The 11,861-nt window shown below is 41.0% G+C and overlaps 1 protein-coding gene across 2 annotated transcripts in view; it reads left to right on the top strand.

Moving 5' to 3' along the window:
- Positions 1 to 243: 243 nt before the first annotated feature.
- The window catches only part of PLEKHG1 (pleckstrin homology and RhoGEF domain containing G1), a gene marked incomplete at its 3' end in the record, with an annotated part of 49,436 nt that continues 37,818 nt past the window's right edge, over positions 244 to 11,861 (top strand). For both annotated transcript variants that reach the window (XM_080342163.1, XM_080342162.1), the window contains exon 1: positions 244 to 678. In XM_080342163.1, the coding sequence (XP_080198289.1) occupies positions 259 to 678 (420 nt within the window). In that variant the 5' untranslated portion in view covers positions 244 to 258. The remainder of the gene's footprint in view (positions 679 to 11,861) is intronic.

Below are 11,861 nucleotides of genomic sequence, written 5' to 3'. Positions count from 1 at the left end.
CATTGTTCTGGTCGTCTTTTAGTTAAAATAGAGTTGTGGCAGTTTTGTATGCAAAAAGATTGTGAAGTATTTGTTTTCAAATTTGCGTTATATAGAGCAGCAACAGTAAATCCACTTCTGCTTTTATTTTTTTTTTTAGATGACTTCCACTTACCTCTCGATGTTTTACCAGCTGTGACGGAGGCCTTTGAGTCCAAGACAAAAGGGGAAGATTTGCACAAGGAGAGCAGACCTTTCCGCTACTGTGAAAAAAAAACCATGGACCTGTCAGACAGTGACCGTCCTGTAAGCTTTAGCTCCACTTCCTCCTCTGCTTCCTCCAGAGACAGCCACTGCTCCTTTGGAAGCAGAACGACTTTGGTTTCAAACAGCCACTTGGGTTTGTTCAACCAGGATAAAGAAACGGGCGCCATCAACCTAGAACTGGTCCCAGCCAGGCGGTTTTCCAGCAACAAGCCACGCAAAAACTCCCCTGCAGAGCAAGAGGATCCCGAGGAAAGCCTTGAAAAAAGGCTAAGCATGCCAAGGAAAGCAGAATCAAAAGGAATGAGTAAAAACTGTGCGATGTCCCTGATCACAGAGCCCACCAGTCCCAAGCTGCTCTATGTAGACAGAGTGGTCCAAGAGATTCTGGAGACAGAGAGGATGTATGTGCAAGATCTAAAAAGCATCGTGAAGGTAGGACTCTTGCTTAGGATGGTGTTAACTCTTCCATAATGCTCTTCTTTACATTGTTTGATTTCACAGCAGAACAGATGGACCTGACAATTGAATCGGCATTTGCTGGTCTTTATAAATTAATGTAACATCATTGTTCTTGTGTGTTTCTAGTTTTTATTTGATTAGATAAGGCTAAACTGTTACTACATGTTAATGAAGAAAAAACCAGGAAAAACATTCTACAGTTGAAAGCAGTAGTGAACTCTGGTAAACTTTTTGCAAGTAATGTTTGCTTACAAAAAAAACCCCATACTGTTTCTTAGAATGTACAGCAAGAGAGAAACAGGAGACAGCTTGTTTGCCCCTTTTAGTGCTTTATCTGAAGAATCTCACTTACTAATTTTTACCCCTACCAAATCCTAGTACTGCAAGTTTTTTCCTGCCTTTTTCTTCTTTTCATGCAGTATTGAATATGGCATATTTATTTGCTGGAAAACTCTATTGTTTACTCATTTCTTGAAGGTATTATGTTTTCTTTAAAATTAATTCTGAATGGGTGGTGCTTAATAAATGGGTGTAACATTTATTAGCAGCAGTGATGTTTTTGTCTAATCCCCAGATGAACAGTATCTTTCATTTTCCCTTTCTAGTACAGGGAAAAGTATGGATGAGTCCTGCTGTGGACTGTTCTGCTCTCTCCACATACTTGCAACTTGTGCCATCAGTCGTGTTCTTTTGTGGTTTTGAAGGTGACAGTTAAGTCCCCTGGCTGTTGTTTGTAGTCTGTGTACTTAACCTATGTATGTATGACTACCTGCATAGAAGAATTTCTTGGGAGGCGCATGTTTAATGCGCTGTTTATAGAATATTTAGCTTTAGGTAGCTGTATGAGGTCATCTGCCAAAGGAAGTATCAGTCAGCTGGACATACTCTCCCCACCTGCAGTTCTAACCCACTTGGTTGCACAAGGAATGAGTGGGAAAAAACACGAAGGCTTTGATAACACAAGTGCATGTCATGATTAAACACCCGCACCTCGCAGAGTTCTCACAAAGAAGGCTTTTTCTGCAAGGCTTTCTTAGTTTCTGTAGCTGCTGCTGTTTGTCTACATTCAAACGTTGCCTAAGTTTCATTTTGGAGTATTTAAGGTTGTCATATGCTGCAGAAGAAGTCCAGCTTCTGTGCGCAGTCACCATTTGCTAGGCATGACCACCACGGTTTTGGAAACCTTAACTCTCACTCATCTTCGTGTGCAGTAAACTGTACGACTTGAGAAACTGGAAACTATCATCAAAATCTTGAAACAGATTTTCCATTTACAAGTAGGAAGACCAACAAATGCTTGCTGGAAATACTTTAAGCACCACTACAGTAGATATAGATTAAATGTGGCAAATGCTCTTGAAGTTATGAAAAAAATGGAGAAATTTACCTGTGAAATACCCAAGCGTACTTCCTACAGTAGCTAATAGTTAATGAATCTTGAAAAGTCATGTGGCATTAAAGAGCCTATTTGAGAAATGTAGTGGTTGGCAGTGGGGCATTTCTTAGGTAGGTTTTGAGGATCTGAATGCTTCAGAGAAGCTCCTTCCCAAGCAGTGAGGACAGTGGGGAACCAGCTACCTCAGGCTGTGCACGTGCTTTCCTTGCTCTTCAGGGAGGGAGGTGTGATGGGAAGCACAAGGACCTTTTTTTATACGTTTCTTAGAATTCTTTTCTCCTCAAGTTACCTTAGCAATGCTCCGGTAATTTACCTAACCAAGGGTGGTGGCTGTGAGAAGAATGGGAAGACTCCATATACATCTGCAGGAGTGTCACAGCCTTGCAGGATTTGATTATCCAAGCCTTTGTGAGTTGAGGTCATTTAGTTTGGCAGCCAGCTGACTAGTGCTGATCCAAACTGAGATGAAGGGAAGCAGCTTGATTTGTCTTATTCTCCAGATAAACATGAACCAGATTTTGGCAGCTGGCTAGGAAATGGGATGAGAAAGGGAAAAGGGAAGCTTGGAAAGGGTCAAAGGACAACTGCTGCCCAAGAAGTGTGTGGGAACTGAAGAGCTACATGAAGGTGGGAGCTGGCAGAGAAAAGCATAAGCACATGAACCAGTGCTAAGTAGAGACAGAAAATCATGAGAGGGAAAACAATATGAGGAAATGATAGAAAACCCAGGACATGGAGGGTTGGGGGAAGTTTGAAATTGGTTGGAACTGAAGGTTTCTAGTGAGTTTTGCAGCTGAATGCAATATAGAATATTATGTACACAGATTAAAAATAGTAAGAATACTAAGGGTTTTTTTGTTTTAGGGTGGTTTGTTTTGTTTTGTTTTGTTTGTTTGCTTGTTTTTTGGCAGGAGGAGGGAGGGAGGAAGAGAAGCAACCCAGGTACAAAGAGCTACAAGCTGAAGAGATGTCAGGCTGAGGATGGTGTAGAATGGAAAGGGAGAAATCAATAGGTACTGTTTTAATCACCCTCTACCCCCAGCTGAGAGCTGTTGGTGTAGATCTAGTCTATGGCTTTTTGTCCCCTGGTAGTGGGGAATTGCTGATGCCACCTTGTCTATATACAATGGAAACAAAAAGAATATGTTCTTACTGTTCTTTCGAGTAGTTTGAAAAAGGTTCTAGAGCTAGAACTGAGAGGGTGTCAGAACTCATGTCCGTGAATCCACACTCTAAATTTCTGGTGGAAAGCAACACATATTTGCCTGTGGTTCACAGTCAAGCTTTTTTGGGGGAGGTGGAAGGTGAGTGGAAGGGGTGGTGGTTTTCTTTTTGTGGTTTTTAATACATCCACACTCTTTCTGGTCATCCAGATCACTAATGAACATCTTAAAAGGACAGGATCCAGTATTAACCCCTGAGGTATGCTGCTAGTTAATGGTCTCCAACTAGATGTTGTGCCTTTGATCACCACCCTCAGGGCCTGTCTGTTCCACTAGTTTTCAATCAATCTTGACTGCCTGCTTATCCAACCCATACTTCATCAGCTTGTCCATGAGCATCTTATGGGAGACAGTATCAAAAGGCTTTATGAAGTCAAGGTAGGCAATATCCACTGCTCTCCACTCATCTACCAAGCCATTTCGTTGTAGAAAGTTATCAGGGTGGTCAACTTCTCCTTGGTGAATCCATGCTGACTATTCTTGATTACTTTCTTGTCCTTCATGTGCCTGGAACTGGTTTCCGAGATTAGTTGAACACAAATGTAAAGGAACATACATAGCTGTACACAAATGACCCGTTAACACGGATGATGTGAAATTGCATGTAGGATCCTGGTACTATTCATCCATTAAGAGTTAGCCCAGCAGAGTATTTTAGGCAGTGCCCTTTCAGCCTATGTTAGTCTTACAACATGTAGAGTTATCAAGCTTGTTATAAAAGACTATGGAGTAAATGGGGAAAAATAAAATTTTACCCTTTTTCATACCTTTATTGACTTAATTCTGTTAGGTCATTAATAAGTAAATAACTAAAAAGAAACTAAAAAGACATAACTTGTATTGGCTTTTGAGTGGTATTTGTTCTTAACAGTGTCAAAGTGCTGGACAGATGTAGAAATCGACTTGATAGGATATGGCTAATGTGATCTTCAATTGATAACTAAACCTGCTGGGGTTCTCCAGCTTTCTTGTAAACTGCTGATAAGAAATATTTCCTGGGCTTAGGATGAGTGAGAGGAGGCCGTACAGGCCCTATTTGGCTCCCTTTGCCTCAGGATATGCTTTAAAACCAGCTGCTTTTCTAGCCAGTACAGCCATTTTTTCTGTAACCTGAAAGAACAGTTGAATTATGATTGTTTTGAGGTGTGCTGCTGTGATTCTTGCACAGGCAAGCATTGTAACAAAGATAGAGTGAACTTTTCCATTGTTTGGTGTGTTTTATCAGATAATCTGTTAAGTATAATTAAAATTTTGAATTAGTACAGCTTGAAGCGTGTTTTGGGCAAGTTTGTGATGAGAAATTGGATACTTCTGCTTCCTGCTTGTGTCATGCTGACAGGTGTACTGGCCAGGGCAGAACCTGCAGACCTTCTCCTCTTCAGGACACAGCCTGACTTTTTCAAGTAGTAATTTATTTAGAAAAGGCATAAAATTCAGAGTAACTTACTGAAGTAACTCCCGACCCCCACCCCACCCCACCCCCCCCCGCCCCGAGTAAAATGCTGTCCTCGAGTTTATAATAAAAATGTGTTTTGTGTTTGTGGGCACAGGAGTCAGAAGCCCATATTCATAATTTGTACAAATGCTTATAACCGTAGAAACTACGTTCGTGGCTTACCTTTGGAAAAGGAAGGAATGATGCAAATGCCCTTTTACAGTGCATGCATGTCATGTTACATTGGATACACTCACAGTGATATCAGCCTGTTGAGAACATCTACTGCGTGAACCTCAGCTGTGTGATATAAGAGCTCCTATCAGTAAAATAATATCAGTAAAAAGTCATTGACGTCTATATTGCAGCTAGAAGGGAGTGAGGCATGCATTGTCAGTGCATTTCACAAATATTTGATGCAAACTGAGGTCGAGCTTCAGGAATCTTGAACTCCATCTGAAACCTGGGAGACTTCTTTTATGTGAAGGAGTTCCTCTACCCTTTCACGCCGAATTTGACATTTTTTTAAACCATCCCTAATGGACTAGTTGAAGTCTCAAGTCTCTTGCCTGTCTACTCTCTGGATCTTTTGTCCTCTGCCACTCTTTTTTTTTTTTTTTTTTAATTGTATTTGAGACTCCTCATTCAAGCCTTTTTACCTAGAAATTCCAGTTCTCTTCTGCAGAGTCTTCTACCTATGGTCTTCCTGCCCATCTGCCCTAAGTCTTCTCACAGTAAATCCTGTCCTCATCCCCTGTCAGTCCATTTTGTCTCATTTCCTCGTGTGATTGATCACCTTTCAGTCTTTCTCTTTCCCCATGTTTGTGGTGTCTGCTGAGTCCAGATCTCTCTCCATAGTTCTCTTGGCAGGTCTGAAGCTCTTACATAGCTTGTCACAGTCTTTTTGCCAGGTCTGTTGTAGTTCTCCCTCTGTTCTTCAGCTTTTTGTTCAGCCTTTCTTTCTTCTGACAATGTTTCCATGACCGTTCTTAATTTTTCTGTCCTTTTTCTGCTCACATTCAGTCTCCATCCTCTGGTGTCCATCAAGCTTTGTTCCTGTTTTCTCCTTCCAACAGAATGCTTCTCCAAATTGTCTAAGGTTTGCAGAGCAACATTGAGACACAGAAACAATCTTTGCTCTTACTTCAGAGGAGCAGATCTGAACCAGATGTGCTGACAGCATCTGAGAATGGCAATTATGGGTTAAGACCTTGTGAAGCCTGAGCTGAAACGTGCAGAGGACTATCACTAGAAGGTCATATTGGTCCCCCTAAACTGGTCAAGTCTGTGGAGACTTGGACAAAGCAGCAAAAAAATATACCCTCAGAAACAAAGTCTTTGTTATGCTACAATCTGTTACTGCCCCTCCTTCAGATGTGAGGGTATGGTTCATGTCTCTGCTAGTCACCCTGGGGGTGCTTGTCTTCTCAGGGGAAAGGTCACCAAAGTTTTTCACGGTGAGTAAAGGAAAAGCAGGGTGTTCTTTCTCAAAAAAAGCCTGGGGGAATGCTTTTGCTGAAATCTCCTAAAACAACTCAGCAAGGAGGCAGGTTTGTGGCATGGAAACCTTCATCCAAGGTGAGCAAGTCTGCTGAAGTTATGTATCCCTTGAAGGGGGTGGGGAGAAGTCTTGTAAGGGAAAATATTGGACATTTGCAGTAGATACATGTTGTGGCACCAGCAATGAAGGGAAACCCTTCTGATAGGAAGTCAGTATCAGAGTTTTATTGTTCCCAGTTTCCTGCTTCCCAGCGCTGTGGTTAGAGGATGTCTTTTTCTGCATTTTAGGTAATTAGTTGAAAAGACAACTCTGAAGGCTGCATGTGCGCATTGTCACTTCTTGTGGTGTGTTAGTAAAATCATAATGGCTTGTGCATGGGATTTTTGGATAGCGTAACTCTCAGAGAAAGTTCTCCTGGTTCAAGAGGTGGGAATCCCAATATAGCTCAGGCATCCCAGAATGTTTGTTCCCACATTACACTGTATTTCCATTTGCAGCCTCTTTTTCTATGGCTGCCAACCTACATGCCTGAGGAAGGTACCTTTAGATTGCTGACATAAGTTGCATGTGATGTGTCACTCCGGAAGAATACCTTTGTTTCTCAGTACAGAATTCCAGCACTCAACAAAAAGAAATGGTATGATTAGAAGAGCTGTCCTTTGTGAGCATTTTGTATATGAGAAATTTCATCATGGAAATTGCTTCAATGGAACATTTATTGAATGTTATTGAAAAGATAACTGTGATGTGAGAGGATGTACCAGTCCCCCTGGCATAAGCATCCTGAATTTTATGGCACGGCTGTAATCATCAGACTCTAATGATGACATTCTTTTGAGATTTTAAATCACTTTTACTTCATTCAATATAGCAAGCAGTGATGTGTGGTCTCATAATTAGTATTTTTCTTCAGTGCATCAAGGCCAGAAGTTATCGTACCATATCAGTGCCTGTAAAGCTATGGAGCAATACCTCAGCTTCATGTATAGGCACTGCAGGTTTGCAAGTCCAGTCTGTCTGACAAAGATTGTTGACATACTTCATTTATTTGTCTTAAATGTTCAGCACAAAAGAAAGAACTCACGTGATGAGTGGGTGATTTTTCATCACTTTACCTCTAATTCCTTATGAACAGAGTGATGATTTAGAAACAGGCTCTCCACTCTGGGGCCAGCTGCAGAGCCTGTCCCATGCAGAGAGAAAAGACATTTAGTTTAGATTTGAAGTAAAGCAGTGATATTCAGAGTGAGATCCTTCTTTGCAATTTGTCTTGCTATGATATTAAAAAGCAGTTAAAAGCAGGTTAGCACACATACTATTCGTTATTACTACAGACTGATCCTTATGCATTTAAAAAATATGGATGAGCCATTTAAATTACCTGGAAAATAAATATTATGATCCTGACAGTGACATGTTGAACTGTGATTAGTATTTGGTACACTTCTGAGCTGATGGACTTTCTCACTGCTTGTTCTTTTCATCCATGAAGGAAGAGCTGTGTCAAAATCTGATCAACATCTTCAGAGAAAGCACGACTTAAAAGCAAGGGAAGTTTACTCCAGTAATATTGAGATATGATAGCTGAAACAAAATTGTGCTTGAGGTTCTCAGTGCGTATCTAAGAGACCTCGAAGCCTGGGAAGTTTAAACAGAGTTACAGCAGTACAAATTGGAGCAGAAAAAATGTTCCACTTAAAAAAATCTGTAATAAATTTGTAAGCAGCTATATTGGAGAAGGTTAATATTTTGTTTCTGGAGTTGCTGTTTAAAACTCAAGACCATAATCCACACTGGAGACTGCTGAGACGTGAGGTATCTAGTAACACCACTAGGTATGTTACCGAGCAGGTATAAACAGCTGTTCTGGCTACACTTAAAGAAATACCTAAAGTAAATCAGACTTCTTTCTTCTGAGGCAAGAGTACTATTCAGTTTTCTCTGCAGACTTCTTGCTTCCTGGATGTGAGCCATATTAAATATCCTAAAGCAACCTAAAGTGATGGATGTATACAAAAACTGTTGTTCATGTTTGTGTCTTAAATAGTTTTGGATGTGGTTATTTCTGGAACTCCAAGACCTTGATCAAAAATATTTTGCCAGCTATGTATGCTTTAGGCTTCTCATCATCTGTACCCTTAAATGAAACCAAAACAAAAGCAGAAACAAAACCCAAACCTTGTTTTTCTGGGCATTTGAGAAGGATTCTGGGCTTTGGAAAAAGATGTTTTGCAGCTGTACAGTAGGAATACATTGCGTTGTGAACAACCAGAAGTAACCTAACAAACCACTCATGTCGTAAAGGCAACTGCTTATGTTGTGGCACGAGCAGGGAGCTGTTTGTAAACTAACCCCATAAGAAATATGCAAAGCCAGGGTTAAATATACTGATGGGTGTTTGTTCTTATGTGCATCATCAGTACTCAGTCTTGTTTCTTCTCGTAACATTCATAAATGTCTTTCATTCAGCATGTTCCGGAGTATTTGAAAGATACTGAATAAAATGTCATCACTGCTTTGTGTTTTCTCTACCGCCACCTCGCATCCAGTTTTTACCTTACAGCTGGATTGTAGAAACATGTTGGGACAGGGGCTGCCTTTACCATGTGATGTCCAAGCTGCAGCCTATGGCTGGGACTGCAGACATGCAGACAGCACAGATGTAGAGCCATAACTTTTTGTTTGCTTTAAAGTCAGCTCTGCGTTTGAACAGCACAAAAGAGGGAGTTACACTGTAGTAATAAAGCATCTGTCTGTAAGTGTACAGTGAGTCCTTCTCAAGCTCTGGCTGGGAGAAGTGGCCGGGATGTCTGCTGCTCTTCCCGGGAGCTACAGAATTGCGGAAAAGCCCAGCTGCCTCTGCTCTTGTCTTCCTTCTTCTGCAGCAGGGCATAACTCGTTCAGCTGTGCTGTTTGTAACCTTCTACCCCCTTTCTAAATCCAAATGAACATAGATAAAAGGGTGAAAGTTAATCTTCTGTTGCAGAAAGCTTTATTCTTTTGGGAGGTGGGAGGCAAGGGAAGATATGGTTAAATACAGAGTGTGCCATTTAAGAGTGCTGGTGGTGGGCAGGGTGCTCCTGGAGTGAAGCTTTGCTCCCTGTTAGTGGGATGCATAGAGCCCTTCTGAAATTCAGAAAGGAGAGGAAGAGAGATGTGTTCACCTCTGCCTTGCTGTTGCTCGCTGGTGGGGAATGAGGAGTGGGGCAGCATCCCTGGGAAAGCAGCTTTACCCAAGGTGGACAGCAAAGCTGGGAGGAACAGTGCTGAGAGGCCGGAGAGACACAGTGCAGCTCATGCTGCAAAACTTCCAGTAAATATTTAGATGACGTGTTTTTTGCAGAATGATTTTTTTTTTTTTTTTTTCCCAGAAAGATGGGGATTTCTGTAAAGAAATTTCAATATTTGGAAGTGATATCCTAAAGCTAAACATATTTCTGATTTCTAGCCAGACCATAGTTTCTGGAATTCTATTTGCTTACTCTGGCCTCTTCCATTTCCATCCACAGAAAAATTTGACCACTCTTAAATTTATTGTATCATTTTTATTAAATATTGTCAGTGAACTGTGTTCTTCTAGTAATTAATGATCTTTAAACCTGAAGGCTTAACAAACTACACAGCAGTCTCTCTCTCTCACTCTCTTCCACTCTCTTAAATCCCACTGATTAAGGTGTGGAAGTAGCTGCTGTTTTTTGTGGTTTCATGAGAAAATAATTTTGCAAATAAGACACTTTTTAAAAGTTTTCACTTGTGAACCACCCACTACTATAAGCTTCCATTTCATTGCTGTTCGTCTATTAATAACAAAAGCCATCCATAAGTCTCTGGGAATCATGTGGTTACTAAGGTTAAGATAAATGTGAGTTTAGGATGTGTGCAGATTTTCTCCATTTTGCTGGGTTTGCATTTTCATTCTTTGGAAAACAGACTCTTTCAGTTTCCCTTCTTGGGTTTAAAACAAACATTTCTCTTCTGGAATGTCTCCTTTAACTTGTAAGCATTTCAATATTTCCTTTAAAAATGTTAATGTTCATTTGCCTTACAAATTGTGGAAAGTTTATTTAATGTGCCAAGCACAAGACTCGGGTTCCTTTCCTGGGTGATTTAAAGGCTAAATTTGCCTTAATGATTCTCTGTGCTTTGCTTGACTATGGTTCAATAAGGTTATAATCAGCCAAATAATCTGTGTTGTGAGAATTTATAGATGTCCTGATGAACTTTGAGATTATTATTTTTTAAATTTATAATTATTAAACATTTCAGCTAGGACTTCTTAATAAAAACTCTAGGTTATTGAATGATGGTGGTGATGACTGACAGTGATGTTGAGCCTCAGTTGAAGCTTTATATATCTTTAGAACACTTCATCTGCCTAACAACCTCAAACTAACATCCTGATTACTATTTAGTGTGTTAATTTGTCTGTTCTTGTTACTGTACCTTATTTCTTCTTTTAAGAAGTCTGTTAGATGGGGGCCTCACATAGCTATTTAATGAAATGCCAGGAAACTATTGGTGGCATTTTTTGCTGTCCCATGATCTCCATCTACTCTCTGAACATGCCTCTTACTGCACCCCTGAGTAGTGATTTGGAGTGTCAGGTCCTGGGAAAAATTCCTGTAGCTGTTATTTAGCAGTGGATGCTGCTCATATCTGAAGATAAACATAGGATGTGATTTTAGTCCAGTGGGTTAGAACTTCACTAATTTAGTGTGCTCAAGTGTCTAATTGGGGTTGCATATGAGTTGCTGTTGCCAGTAATTTACCTAGATTGTCTTTATAGATGATGGACAATTTAGGGGACTTGTATGTGTGCAATCCATGAATCACAGTTTCAACTTTTGAGTGCATCTCTATCAAATTACAGCTTGATTTAATTGGCAGCCTGCCTTCCAAGATGTCTTTTTAAGATGGGAGACTTTAGCGTGAAATTCCTGCAGCTGAGCAGGGGAATATTATTGAACTTTGATTGTGTTTCATTAGAACAAAAATTCATTTCAGCAAAATGCGAAATCCCTGAAAGCAGTCCATCTTGGCAGGCTGGCAGTTCCATGCTGCTGGATCAGCAGGTGACAGGCTTTGACCCTCCAGAGAGTTTGGTAGACACAGCATGCCTTCTGAAACAGATCATGGGACACAGATGACAGAAGAAGAATGCAGGTATTGGGTAAAAAGAAAAGACATAAAATCCTACACTGTTGTAAGTAGCTTTGTAGGACATGTGCCTCCTTCCCCTCCAGTCCCAGGAGGGCAAGGCTGGGAGCTGCCATGGGCATCCTCTCATGGTGGGGCAGAGGTGAGAGGGCCTGCAGACCCTGCTTGAAAGGCTTGGACTCCAAAGCTCTGAGGGGGACCCCACAGCTGCAGAAAGCTGTGCTGCTGCCTCCCAGCCATGCAGAATGGCGAGGTTGTTGTCCTACCCCAGGGACAATGAACTCGGTGCAAAAGCCTGGGCAGTGCTGAGGGACCTCTCACTGATGGTTTTCCAGGACAAATGCTTCGGGTCAGTTCCTGGCTGTGCTCTGACAACTTCGAGTCCTGTGACAAGATCTCCTGACTGTTATGTTGTCACTGATGTGCTCTAGAAATTCTGACTTT

Source organism: Nesoenas mayeri (assembly GCF_963082525.1).
Source record: "Nesoenas mayeri genome assembly, chromosome: 3".
Classification (NCBI taxonomy): Eukaryota; Metazoa; Chordata; class Aves; order Columbiformes; family Columbidae; genus Nesoenas; species Nesoenas mayeri.
Note: the sequence above shows the minus strand (reverse complement) of the source record. Positions and strands in the feature narration are given on the sequence as shown.